Source organism: Peromyscus leucopus, chromosome 16_21 (assembly GCF_004664715.2).
Source record: "Peromyscus leucopus breed LL Stock chromosome 16_21, UCI_PerLeu_2.1, whole genome shotgun sequence".
Classification (NCBI taxonomy): Eukaryota; Metazoa; Chordata; class Mammalia; order Rodentia; family Cricetidae; genus Peromyscus; species Peromyscus leucopus.
In genome coordinates, this window is record NC_051084.1 from 25,777,928 (window position 1) to 25,792,837 (window position 14,910).

At 44.7% G+C, this 14,910-nt stretch overlaps 1 protein-coding gene across 35 annotated transcripts in view; it reads right to left on the reverse strand.

Annotated features, from left to right (window-relative positions):
* Positions 1–14,910, reverse strand: part of Ank3 (ankyrin 3) — a 484,120-nt gene that overhangs the window by 172,477 nt on the left and 296,733 nt on the right. For all 35 annotated transcript variants that reach the window (XM_037199680.1, XM_037199673.1, XM_037199672.1 and 32 more), the window contains one exon: positions 4,099–4,197. In XM_037199680.1, coding sequence (XP_037055575.1) covers positions 4,099–4,197 — 99 coding nt within the window. The remainder of the gene's footprint in view (positions 1–4,098; positions 4,198–14,910) is intronic.

The window sequence follows — 14,910 nt, forward strand, 5'->3', positions numbered from 1 at the left end:
TGAAGGCATGCACATCTGAGTTAACACCGAACAGGAAGTAATGAGGGGTTCTCCTTTATTGACAGAAGCCAGGCGGCCAGGGGCATGGAAATAAGCTGCCTACCATGCTGTCCCCATGTCACTTTGTTCAGCTGCTGTTGTTCATCTGAACTCTGACGTTTGTCTCCAGGTCCTTCCCGTGAATGACACTCTGCATCCCTCATTGTTGTTTGAATGTACAATGTCCCCAGGGGCTCATGTGTTCCAATCCTTGGTCCCCACGGAGTGGTGCTGTTTGGGAAGGTTGGGGAGCCTTTAGGAAGAGGAGGAGCCTCCCTTAAGGAAGCGGGTCACTGGGAGAGGAATTGAAGTTTTGGGGTACCGTCCCATTTCCTGACCACACTCAGCTTCCTGTGCTTTCAAGGTCAGAGGAAGTGTGAAGTCTCAGTCACATACCCTCCCCTCACACAATGGAGCCACTACAATCATGCATTCCCTGCCATGATACAACTTGAGGTTGTATCCCCTCAAATCTAAATGAACTCTTTGTAGTGATATATTGTGTACCCCCATTAAAGCTTGTCTGGGGATCAGAGGATAGAGCCAGCCACCAGATTAGACATAGAGGTCAGGCAATGGTAGCACACATCCTTAATCCTATCACCTGGGAGGCAGAGATTCGTCTGGATCTCTGTGAGTTCAAGGCCACCCTGGAAACAGAGGCAGGCAGTGGCGGCACATGCCTTTAATCCCAGGAAGTGATGTCTGGGCAGAGAAAGGTATATAAGGCCTGAGAAAATAGGAAGTCACTCTCCTGAGGCTGAAGATTTCGTAGAGGTAAGAACTAGTGGCTGGCTGTTCTGCTTCTCTGATCTTCAGACAAGTTTGTTAGGGTACACAATATAGCACCACAGCTCTTCCTCCACGTAGCTGCTGCTTGTCAGACATTTGGTCACAGTAATGAGAAAACGGATTGTCCCTCTATCTGAACTCCCTCTGGGTTTGAATAGGATGCAAAATAAAAAACAATTTATCCTTTTGGTGACCGCAGACTGCATCAAAAGAGAGAGAGAGAGAGAGAGAGAGAGAGAGAGAGAGAGAGATAGGTCATCTTCAACCAACTGAAGTCCCAGAGGATGGCCAGGCACCGTCATGATCTTTCTCTGTGTGTCTCCTGCTCTCTTGATTTCCCCCTCTCACAGATGCCTGGCACCCACAAACGATCCCCCACCCGCCTCTGACCCAATGGCAAGAACAGTCAATGCCCCGCCATTGTCCTCTGCAACTCCATCCCGCAGCTCAGGCTTAGCAGAGACACTGTGGTTGACAGCGATGGCTCTGGCACTCTTGGCATGCTGACAGTTTCTTAGTGGAATGTGGAACAGTCAACTCGTAAGATCCAGCACAATTGTTCTCTACTGAGAAGGTCCTTCGGGGGTACCCCTTCTCATTCTTCATCTCTCTCTCTCTACTATGATTGTTCCTTGTAGGATACAGCTGTTCCTTCCAGGTTCAAGAGTCAGTATGTCAGTCTACTAACCACAAGGCTGGGCTGGATTAGACACAGAGCACAGAAAACAAATGAGCCCATGGCCTCACGGTGTTAGGAAAAGCGCCGTCTATTTTCCTCTCTCGCCACTTCTCTGCGCTGAGCAGATGCTCAGTGGTCACTTATTTGAGTGAATAAATGTCACTAATAGTAAGGTAAAGCAGTAGATTGAAGCAGGGCAGGAATACGCTTAGTTTGCCAGGCTGGGTTTAGATACATGGCGAGAAGGATTCTTGGAAGTTGGGGCCTGGGCTATGATTACAAGCCAGGGAGCCCATCTGAAAGGCTTTAGTAGACAAGTGACGACACTGTTTTTTATTAGACTGTCTCTGGTCCAGATCTTGCAATAAACATGTGAAACTCAGAAAAAGAAAAGTCTTGGTTTGGGATTTTTTTTTTTTTTTAAAGCTAAGACTTCTAAGTTTATTTGGTCAGTTCTTCCCCCTCCCCCCAATACAGTATATTCTGATCATGGTTCCTCTCCTCCAACGTCTCCCAGATCCTCCTCACCTTCCTGCCCATCCAACTCCAGGCCTTCTTTCCCACTTTCTTTAGAAAATAAACAAATAAGCAAACAAATAATAATAATAACAAAATAAAGAAAAGTAACAAAGAGAAGGCACGAGAAACACCTAGACACAAACCCATAAAAGCACAAAATCGGAAACCATAATATACGAGCAAAAGACCAGGAAGACAGAAAATGCCCACACAAAGTGATATGAGACCAAAGGTCTACAAAATCCCACTGAGTTCATTCTGTGTTGGCCATTGATAGCTGTCATGGGGTCTGCCCTTAGCTGTGGTTAATATGCTCAGGGAGACTCCACTTTTTCCTTTGTAAGCAGATGACAATTGGAGATGGCTTTTTGGTTAGGAGTGGCAGCTCCTGTCCACTTCTTGCTCTCAGCAACAGGATTTCTGGCCTATGTGAGGCTGGCACAGTTGACAAACACTGGGTCACTGTGGGCACTTAGTTCTTTTATTTTTGTTGTTGTTGTTTTTTTCAAGACAGGGTTTTTCTGTGCAACTTGCTTTGTAGGCCAGGCTGGTCTTGAACTCACAAAGATCTGCCTGCCTCTGCCTCCTGAGTGCTGGGATTAAGGTGTGCACTACTGCACCTGGCTTGTTCTTTTAATTTTAGATGACAAAGGTCTAAAGAGAAAGGTTGACTAGCCTACCTAAGTCAAGGGCTAATTGAGAAGCTCTCACACTGTGTGTTATACCCATAAACAGCACAAGATGGCATACACAATGGCTGGGCTCAGTCTCCACCACCAGTCCCATTTCCACAAAAACAAAAACAACATATCATATGCATCATTCTAGACATATTGATGCATTTTGAAAACTTTTAATAAACATTTTAACTGTGATAAGATACATACGTTATACCCTCAAAGTCATCTTTAAAACTGTATTAATAACTATATTTGCATTGTGGTCCGACGGGTCCTTGGGCCTTTTGTTATCTTGATTTTGTTTCTTAATCTGATACTCCATTTCCAAGCAACACTTCATTTTCCTCTCTGCCCTGGCAACTGCCACTCTATTTTCTATTCCTATGGTCCATTTTCCTTGGTGCTGGGGTTGAACCCAGACATTCAGGCAGGCCAAGGCCGTACTTCAGCAGGGAACTACACGGCCAGTCCCTTAGAATCATATGTATTTGTCCTTTAGTAACTGGTTGATTTTATTCAATGTTATGACCTCAAGGCTCAGCTATGTTGTAGTAAATTGCTCTCTCTCTCCGTGTGTGTGTGTGTGTGTGTGTGTGTGTGTGTGTGTGTGTGTGTGTCTGTATGTCTGTGTGTACTTGTTTATAGAGGCCAAAGGCTGGCATTGTGTCTTCAAGTCACTCTCCACCTTATTTTATGAGACAAGATTTCTCACTGAACCTGAAGGTCATCCATTTGACTAGTCTGGCTGAGCACAAGCTCCAAGGAGCCTCCTGTCTTTACCTCCACAGCAGGAGATTACAGGCAGGTGACACCATGCTCAGGTTTGGGGGCTGGGGATCTGAACTCAGGTCTTTATGTTTTCCTGACCGGGCCATCTTCATCTATCAGTAGACACTTGGGTTGCCTCTAGATCTTGACAATTATAAAACTAGTTCAGCAAGCACAAGAGTGGAGATGCCTTTGGATTCCTCTCCATGTATACCTAGAAGTGCCCATCCTGTTTTTAATTTCTGGTGGGAAGTCCATGCTATATGCCATTTTAGATTTCCATCAAGTATCAGAGAAGTCCAAATAAAATTTTCAGCAGAAAAGCTGTCAGATTTCACATCAAACGGACAAGAGTTCAACTTTGAATGTCGAGTAATTCTTGAAGGTTTAACTCGGTGAAACCAATAGACTTGAGCCCTCGCTCTTTAGTTAAAGCCAGAGGCCATGGGAACACACACAAGCAGTATATAAATGGGAATCATTTTCTAAGAGATGACAACAACAAATCAATCAGAAATAAAGCATTATCATCCCCCCCCCCCCCCCCCACAGTGCAGGCACCAGCTGAAGATCTCTCCTTCCGGAAGAGTCACACAGGCCTGTGCCAGGCAGGACGCTTACCCTGGTCTTGGCATCGATCTTCGCACCCCGGTCCAGCAACAGCTTCACCATATTCGCGTTTCCTCGTTTCGAGGCCACATGTAAAGGAGTGATGTCATTCTGCGGGGGAGCAGAGAAGAGGTCACCTGGCTGGACACACACAGCTTAAGCAGAACACTGATTCCCGAGTCTCACCAACGCTAGCCTTGTTCTGTTCCCCTTTCTCCTTTCTCCGAGTATAGATAGTCTACTTTCCAACCTTTCTCACTAACAGCATTCCCCTCCCGCCAGATGAGACTCAAGAATTGGAAGGGAGGCAGTCTATGAGATGAGGTGAAACTTTATTCATTTCATTGCTGGTGGTGACTGACGGGTGAAGTGAAATTTTGTCTACCCAAATAGTATTTATTTATTGTTCTATTATATTCCATTTCCTTTTAATTGAGACAGGGTCTCGCCACATAGCTTTGGCTAACCTCAAACTTGCAGAGATCTGCCTGCCTTGGCCTTCTGGGTGCTGGGATTAAAGACATGCACCACCACGCCCGGTCCAAATCTTACATCTTTCAATCAATATGTTTTCTTATGTTTTTTTTTTTTTTTTTTTTTTTTTTTTTTTTTTTGCATTGCTGAGCAGAATGATAATAGTGAGTTTGCCATAGATTGAGCTGAAGGGATGTCCAGGGACTCATAGCTTTCTCAGAGTCTTGGGTTGTAAATGAGAGACCATATTCATTGAGATGGAGACACCTGTCCCCTGCTTTGGCCTCCCATGCTCCTGGTGCCTATGTGTTTTACACACATTGTCAGCAATTCCTTTACCCATGCATTGACTGTTGTTTCCAAACCACCAAGGAAGCATACGCGTACACTGGAAACAATCCCCAATGTCGGTTTCTTATTCCTGGGTGACTGCAGTACGAGCTTACAGCCTGCTGTTCATAAGGATCCCATGAGATCACATGTTAACCAGGCTCACAGCAATGCCATGGCTACCAGGTACTGACCACTTCCTGTTCATGAGGAACTGGACTGATCCCCTCTTGGTTTGGTTGGCGATGTAGACTCCAGGCCTTGTGCTGGGCAAGGCAGTCATGACTCCAGGCTCCAAATTCTTTTAGTGTAGAATCTCAGTCAGTTTTCACAATGCTACTTACAACCTGCCTTGCAGTTCTTACAAGCAGAAATGCCTGCCAGAACCAGGGTTTAATTTCTTCACATTTTTATTTTTCCCTTAAAAATTTTTATTTTTTTACAATTTTAAGCTTGTGTGTGTGTGTGTGTGTGTGTGTGCGCGCGTGCGCGCGCGCACACACACACACACACACACACACACACACACACACACACACACGCACACAATGCATTTTGATCATATTCGTCACCCCCCCAATCCCTGTTCTATTTCCTGTGAATCCTTCTTCCTAACAAGGCCCCCTCTACTTTCAGGTCTTTTTTGTGTAACCCATGCATTTATTTGTGACCCAAGGGTTTCTTGCATGAACATGAGTGGAGGATATATAAATGATGGGGGAAAAGGGTAGACGATTGAATCCACTTTAATCCGAAAAACAACTGTTAATCTCAAAATATTTTACATTGGTATGGATTTTAGTTTATTGCTTCAAATTTAAAGTTAACTTCATTATACTGTATGTATATTTCTATTCTTGCTTAAGGTATTGTGTTTATACTTTCTAAGGAGAGACAGAAAGGCCGTGGATGAGGATGGGCAGAGAGGTGGGGAGGAACTGGGAGGAGTGGAGGGAGGGGGAACCATAATCAGAACACACTGTGTGAAAAAAATTCTATTTGCAATAAAGGAAAAAATACCTTTGGAAAAAAAGAAGCAGGTAAAACTGGTGTGTGTGTGTGTGTGTGTGTGTGTGTGTGTGTGTGTGTGTGTGTGTGATATTAATTCCAAGGCCTTGTACATGCCTGGTAAGCAGTCTATTACTGGTCTACACCCCAAATCCCCACAAGGTAAACAGTCTATTACTGGTCTACACCCCAAATACCCACAAGGTAAGCAGTCTATTACTGGTCTACACCCCAAATACCCACAAGGTAAACAGTCTATTACTGGTCTACACCCCAAATACCCACAAGGTAAGCAGTCTATTACTGGTCTACACCCCAAATCCCAAGGTATGCAGTCTATTACTCGTCTACACCCCAAATCCCCATAAGGTATGCAGTCTATTAGTGGTCTACACCCCAAATCCCCACAAGGTAAGCAGTCTGTTACTGGTCTATACCCCAAATCCCCCCAAGGTATGCAGTCTATTACTCATCTACACCCCAAATCCCCATAAGGTATGCAGTCTATTACTGGTCTACACCCCAAATCCCCATAAGGTATGCAGTCTATTACTGGTCTACACCCCAAATCCCCACAAGGTAAACAGTCTATTACTGGTCTACACCCCAAATCCCCCCAAGGTATGCAGTTTATTACTGGTCTACACCCCCAGTTCCCAGGTGCAGAGCCAGATGGCAGAATCTTGTACTTTGCAGGCTACACCACACCTCACCTGAAGTACCTGCTCACCTCTGCCACTACAGCACAAAGCAGCCACACACAATTTACAAACAAGAATGGCTGGGTTTTTTTATTTTTTTATTTTTATTTTTTTTCTTTTTTTTTTTTTTTTTTTTTTTTTTTTTTTGGTTTTTTTCGAGACAGGGTTTCTCTGTGTAGCTTTGCGCCTTTCCTGGAGCTCACTTGGTAGCCCAGGCTGACCTCGAACTCACAGAGATCCGCCTGGCTCTGCCTCCCGAGTGCTGGGATTAAAGGCGTGCGCCACCAACGCCCGGCCATTTTTTTATTTTTTTAAGTTATTTGCAAAAGCAGCATCAGTTTTGATATGGCCGAGGGCGTTCATTCGCTTGGCTCGGTAGTAGATCTATGGCTTGGGATTGAAGGTTCCTGCTGGGAGGGAGGGATGGGTTGTAGGAGGATGGGAAGCTGTGTCACAAGCCTGGGGTAGGCTTTGGTCTTGGCTGAGAGCGACAGCAGGGAGAGGGAAGTATGCCCTGCTGATGTGTAGACTCCTCTGGTCTGTCTGCTGAGTCCAGCCAGCGGCACCAAGTGAATGAGTCTAGTACTGAGCCAGCAAGAGGAGCACTGAGCTAGTAGCAATCCATGAACTAGTTAAACTGGGCTCAGTGAGTCCCCGCCCCGACTCCAACTCTGGTGCTACCGTTGGAACGGGCTTTCCCAGGGTCGAGGCTTTCATTAGCCTTTGTCACACAGGCTGATTGGCAGGGTGAAGACCCGAATCTTTTTCCCATACTCTCTTCCGTATTCTGTTTTCCCCTGCACAGATGAGTAGATGGCAGAAGGGGACTTGAATCCTAATGCCCTGGACTTTTGCTAGAGGCAGGCTTTACGTTTCTAAAACTCTTCAAAGGTATTTATTATAAAGGGAACCAAGGACCTAGCTCAGGTGCTTGCAAGAGGACCCGAACCCCTGTAAAAAAGCTGGGTGCAGTGGCACACACTTTAATCCCAGCACTGGGAGGCAGAGACAGACAGACTTGGGGCTAGCTGGCCAGCCAGTCTAGCCCAATTTGCAATTCTCAGGTCTCAGTGAGAGACTCTGCCTCAAACAAACAAGGAGGATGAAACTTGAGGTTGACCTCTGGCCTTGAGATTGTTCGGCACAGTGCACATGTACACTGTATGTGCACATACACAAACACACATCAAATGCATGCATGTGCATGGACACACACACACACACACACACTCACACACAGCTTGCAAATCTATAGCTCCATTTTAATCCTTGCCACAATCTGCTGGATAGCACAAAAGTAACTCCACTCAGGTAAAGATGAGACAAGGACCTGCACGGTCATTTGCCAATTAAGAAATAGTTCACTGGTGGCAGGGTTGGGAATTAACAATTCTTTCCACAGATCCTTTTTCTGTGGAATTCTGAGGTAGGGATCAGAATGCTTCTGCTTCTCAAGTGTCAAAAACCTCCCAGTTGACAGGCACCAGGTCACTTGTTATTCCTAGATCCTATAGTAGCTGCTCCTGAAAACCGGACAAATCAAGAGGGAAGGAACTCCCATGGAGGAGTCAATGGGCATTTGCCTATCGATTCTTCAGTTGAGGAGGTCTCACACCTTCCCATGAGCAGGGCAGGAACTGTGTTTCTACTGTGAACCAACAGCAACACACTGAAAGAACCAGATGATGTCTGAGGCTGAAAGCCTTGTTTCTAGGAGCCCATGCTTGCTACCGGGGCACAAGTCCTGGGGGCAGTTGGTACAAGCTTGCTGGGATGCGAGCCGGCATGAAGAGCCGCCATACTGCTGCTGATAGAAGGAGAGTTTGAATGCTGTAGTAGAAAAACCCCAGATGTGCCAGCCTCGAGGCAGGACATCCTCCTGACCACAGCCTGGACCACAGGGAATGACCCCCCACCTCGGTCTCAGCAGAGCGTAGCACAGAGCGACAAGCAACAGCAGCCAACAGAGTGAGAGAATTCTACTGCACTGCTGGTGTCCCGAGACAGTTGAGCCGGAGGGCTGACCACAAGTGGAGTGCTTTTGAGTCTAAGCAAAAGGCAAATAAAGTCTCCATTGGAGGAATCTGAGGACCAGGTCAAGTGGAAGCTCTGCTCCATCCCTGAGGACCTGGCTGTTTCTCCCATCTGCTCTTAAACTCTGGAGTCATCTCTCCAGCTCCGTGTTCAACATTCTTAGCCCAGCAGGGAAAATTCAAACTGCTTTGAGACTCTATCTCAACCCATTCAGACGGGCTGTCTTTACTGAATGAATAACAATGAACACCAGGAAGGAAGAGGAACCCTTATGTACTGTTAGGGGGAGTGTAAGGTTGTCTATCAACTATGGAAATCAGTTTGGAGGTTTCTCGAAAATCAAAAGCCAGAACTACCATATGGTCCAGGTGCCCCATGTGGGATTCAGCCAAAGGACTGAAGTCAACACACCACAGAGATGCTTGCACAGCTCTGTTCATAGCTGCCCTCACGACAGCCACATTGAGGAATAAGCCCAGGTGTCCATCAGCAGAGGAAGAGCTTAAGAGAATGAAGTACAGGCACACAGTGGAATCTGTGTGTGTCTGTGAGTGTGCGGTGTGCGCTTGTTCATCTCTGTGGATTCAAGAGTGCGTTACCGCATAGGTGCACGCACATGTGTGTGTGTGTGTGTGTGTGTGTGTGTGTGCAAGTGCATGCATGTATGTGTGTTGTGTGTGCATTCAAGCATGTGTGTGTATGCTCGTGTGTGTGTGTGTGTGTGTGTGTGTGTGTGCGCGCGCGCGCATGTGGTTGTTTAAAGGACAACATTCAGGTATTGGGCCTCTCCCTTTCTGCCTTGTTTGAGATAGTTCCCCCCCCCCCTCCGTGTGAGCTCACACATAGCCTGTGAGCTTCTGGGGAGTCTTCTGCTTCTGTCTCTGTCTCCCTGTAGGGGTACACTAGATTAGAGATGCAGGAGTACTGTGTCTGGCTTTTAGGTAGGTACTGAGGATCAAAAGTCAGCACTTTTACCCCCTGACATCTCCTCAACCCCCACAATGGAATTTTATACAGCAATTAAAAAAAAATAAAAAAAAAGGAAATCAGGGCAATTTCAGGAAAATGAATGCAACTTGCTAAACAAAAGAAGCCAGATTCAGAAAGACAAACACCTCACGTTCTCTGATGCTCAGGACCTAAATTTAAAAATGTGCATATGTGTCTACTGTATACGTGTAGTTCATGAACTCAGAAGGGGGATCATCGAAGGTGGGGGAGAGACCTTAGTGGAGTGGACAATAGAGAAGGTCGTGGCATACAGGCAATAGGAAAGTGGAAGCAGGGACCATAAGAAAGGGAACCAGCTGGAGAGGAGAGGATACGTGGGGAGGGGCTAGAGGAAAACAGATGAAAACAAGGTATAAAGACACATACGTACGAAGATGTCATGACGAAACCCAACACCTGGTACGCTAACTTAAAACATTAATTAAGGGAGACAGATGGGATTTCAGCCAAGAGATGGAAATATTTGATAAGCAAAATACCATCTCAGAAATGAAAAATGCCTTTGATTAAGCTCATGAGGAGATGTCATACAGCAGGGCAGAGAACCAGGGAAGTTAAAAGATGTGTCAATTAATAAAATTTTCACATTAAACTATAATGAGAAGGGAGTGCCAGGAGCCACAGAAGAAGAGGCAGGGTCAGACGCAAGAAATGTAAGAAAACTCAAAGGCGGAGAACGTGCCCATAGTCACAAGAAATGAAACCACAAACTCTAGAAGCACAAGGGCCACTGAGCACCCCAACAACAACAGATTGTAGGGTGAGACCCAGTCAGAGTGCTGAAAATGAAAGTGAATTGTGGGCCATCAGAGAGCAAAGGACATCACTATTACTAACAGACCTCAAACAGGGAAACAGAAGAGGATGTCTCCAAGACAATAAGAGCATGGGTACCCCCACGGAAAATTAGACCCCTATGAAGTGAGGAGGGGCTCTGGAAATGGCAAGAATGGAGGTAAATGCAAGAAGCATGTTATCATAGAAAGTAAAAACAACAAGAGTGATTGTGGGCTTTATGGTGTACACAAGAATGTAGGACACAAACCCACAGAGTCAGAGGCATCAGCGCTAACCTGCTATTGGACTCTTACATCCTATGGAAAGTGATAAGATATTTGAAAGGATACCGAGAAACTGATAACATGGGAAGTAGGCTACATAATTACATAATATGTAAGATATAGAAGGAGTACAAAAAGCCCCTGTACATGTGTATATGCACATACATGCATTTCCAAAGGGCCCCACACATGCTGGCCCAAGGATTTACTTGTCACTCAGGTAAAGACTGCAAATGCCTTATGCACCCTTTCTAAAAATAGCCTTGGGCATTGGCACAGGGCACAGCGGAAAAGCAGGGACATTTTAATACACCCTAATCTGCCCCACCAACACCCCCTCTGTCTCAGCTGCCACCATCTGTGTTCTTTACTCGGTCGGGCATACTTCAGTTTTACCTGGTCAGCAACATCCTTCATACCTGAGCTTTGAGGGAAACTGCTAGCCCAGGAATCTACTGAACCTGAATGTGTATTGCTATTTTTTTCCTTTAATGCATAAAATTCACAGTGGCTGAAGATCTATGTTACCTATGGTAAGAAATCTAGACGGAAATACAGAGAAACAAACTCAAGAGAGCTAGAGTTTTTGATCTGATGGGATTTGTCTTTGAGACAGTGATTTCCCATGTAGCTGAGGATGACTTTGAACTCTTTAACCTCCTACCCAAGTGCTGCGATTACAGGAGTGGCCTGCAAAGCCAGCTTGATAGGAATTTTGTACAAACCAAAGCAGATTTTGCTTAAGTGTGAATTAGCATATTAATAGAATGCTTTTTGGCTTTTACCAAGGAATCTTTTTTTTTTTTTTTTTTTTTGTAGATTCAAAATGTTACAGAATACATTAGCATTTGACAATGTGTTTTAACAGACAAGGGCATCAGAATTCATTCCGTCTAATGGCCAGGTGAGAAAAAACTTAGGGTGGTTAAGTCATTTACGGAACTCTGTCCTGGCCAAGATCTACATCTCCCAATTCTCAGTATTGCCCTTTCCATCGCCAAAACCCTCTGGGCTTCCTTAAAAGACATACTTTCATCACTAGCACAATAGTACCTTATTATTTAACTTTTCCATGTCATTATTCAATGTAATCACTACTCAACCTGAAAAGGAAAGCATAAAGAACCCTATCTAATGCCTCCCTTTCTCTGTCATTTACTTCCCAATCATTTCTACATATGGTGGCTACATACACACACAAAAAAATCAAACTCATATACACACACAGGCCTTACACACAATCAAGAGAATTGGCTATATAAATATTTAAAATACTAACAGGATCTGGATGACTTATGGTATGAGCAAGCTTCATTATTTCAAATTTCTGGGTCTATTATCTGGCCAAATGCTTAACAAAACACAGAGCATGCCCATTGCCCTGTTGGGAAGGTCTGCAGTTGATGATGGAGGAAATGTACCTTGTCCTGTGGGACCTTATGTGCACATCCATGTGACAGACAGATACCTCTCCTATCTCCATCACAGGGCTGGCAAGAAGATACAATTTGTGGAGGTGCATACCTTTAATTCTGGCACTTGGGAGGGAAAGGAAGGCAGGCCTCTATGGCCCAAGAATAGCTTTGTTTATAGAATGAATTTAGGCTACAGAGTGAAACACTGCCTGCCCCCCCGCCCCCGCCCAAATAAAAAGGAAGGAAGGAAGAAAGAAAAAGGAGATTCATGTAAAAAAGGAGGAAGGAAATGAAAAGACATTCATTTTTTTGTCTGATTTAATACAAGATGACCATAAAAAGAGATATACCAAGTTTATCCTCATTTTGTAAATGATCTCTTAAACTCAGACTAATTTGTCAGTTTGCCTGACCCCAGGTTCATACTTCCTTCACTAGACCACAAATTGTCTTCTGACTTCCACATGTGCCTGCAGCATGCATGAGCGCATGAGCACATGCACAGGCGAGCACGTGCATACACACACTACACACATACACACAGGTATGCATGCGCTTGCAAACATGCACACAATTAAATGTAATAAAAGAAATAAAAAAGAATGGTGCTTGGCATTTAAGAAGCATACAAGTGCTAGGTAGGGCACTTTTCATTATTTTCTAGACAGTAAACAAAGCATATGAAATTGTTGTTCCTCTCAAGGATGTTATGAAATATTTTGGATAGAAAAACTTCAGGTAATGCAGGCATGAAGTCACCTGGTAAAATCAGAAGGTTCTAGATGAGGTAGCTCTCAAGATGAATGCGGAAGTATTGGAAAAGAATGTTTAGGGTCACAGCAAGACTCTGCTGTTGTGAACGAAGCAGAGAAGCCTGGGACACCCGGGCTGAGGGGTGACAGACACCACACCCGGAGACACATATGGTAACCAATGGAATGCACGTGCTGTTCCTTGGTAGCAAGGTGTGGTATCCAGGCTGTTGATATCAGAGATCGGCAAGAAAGAGCCCCCTTTGCTGAGGAATGCCTAGCTACTTCTCTCTCAACTTTCCCACAAAAACCCAATGGAGGAGGCAGCTAAACCCATTTCAGAGCATCTCCAAGCAAGTTCCTTTCTACCTATCCTTAGAGCAAGAGCAGGTGATTTCCAACCTTGCCATGACAATACAGAATTTACATATAATTTAAATTAAAATGGATGAGGATTGATGACTGGGGGATGAAAATGCATGAGACAGGTTATCACTAAGGGAGATGATGCTATTGTCATTCCAAGTCCCCCTCCTCCCTAACTTCACCGCCTGCTGGACTTCTGTGTCGCTAGCTGAGTGACTTTCAATATACTCATAGTGGTAAATTACATAGTTGAGCAGCCTTAGGTGGTTCCCACCGTGGTACAATCAATCTCCAGAACTCTTTGCATCTTGAAAAGCGGAGCTGTACCTAAGAAGAAACCCTTCATGGTTCATTCTGCCCCTGCCTCTGTATCTGTTCTAGGGATTTCATGGAAGTGATGGCTCAGTGCTTGCTTTACTCGGACGGCTCATTTCACTGAGCGGAGGTGCTCCCCTGTATTACATCTAGGGTGTAGTTAAGTTTTTTTTTTAAACTTTTTTTTTTGAGGCTGAGTGACAGTCTAAATGCACATATGTATCACCTCATGCTGATCCACCTACCTGTCGCTAGACACCAGGGTCTTCAGCCTCTGGGTTTTCCTGAATAATGTTGCTAGAAATCCAGGTGGACAATCTCCCCTGATAATGCTTTCCTTTGCAGGGTGGGGGTAGACATATACCCAGAAGTGGAATTAACGGTGCCTACAATAATTCTGCTAAGCAAACACTGCTGTGGGATGTTCTGTATGGCAAATGTGTTGCTCTGATTGGTTAGTAAATAAAACACTGATTGGCTAGTAGTCAGGCAGGAGGAAGTATAGGTGGGACAAGGAAGAGAAGAATTCTGGGAAGTGGAAGACTAAGTCAGAGACACTGCCAGCCGCCACCATGACAAGCCGCATGTGAAGATGCCAGTAAGCCACGAGCCACGTGGCAAGGTATAGATTTATAGAAATGGGTTAATTTAAGATATAAGAACAGTTAGCTAGAAGCCTGCCACAGCCATACAGTTTGTAAGCAATATAAGTCTCCGTGTTTACTTGGTTGGGTCTGAGCGGCTGTGGGACTGGTGGGTGAGAGAGATTTGTCCTGACTGTGGGCTAGGCAGGAAAACTCTAGCTATAAAACACTCTTTTATAGCCAGATGATTTTACTTTCCTATTGTGTATACAAGAGCTCACTGGTCTCCAAACGTGTACAAACACGTGTCTTATCTAACAGCTGCCACTTTAATAGACATTCAACACACAATTTCAAGTCTTTGTCATTCTTGTTGTTTTGAGTAGTGGTTCCCAACCTTTCTAATGCTGTGACCTTTGAATACAGTTCCTCATGCTGTGGTGACCCTCCCCAAACTATAAAGTTATTTTCATTGCTACTTAGTAACTGTAATTTTGATACTGTTATGAATTGTAAACATCTGATATATGGGATATCTGATATACAATCCCTGTGAAAGGGTCATTTGACTCCCAAAGAGGTTGAAAACCACTGTTTTAGAGGCAGGCTCCCATTCTCTGTAGACTAAGCTGGCCTGGAACTCATGGTGATTTTCTTATCTTCCTTCCAGGTGCTAGGATTACAGGTGCCAGCCACCCTGCCTCCCTCGATGCTTTTTAAATGTATATAGTTCAAACTGCATTTCCAGTTATTCTATAAAAAATGAGCAATTG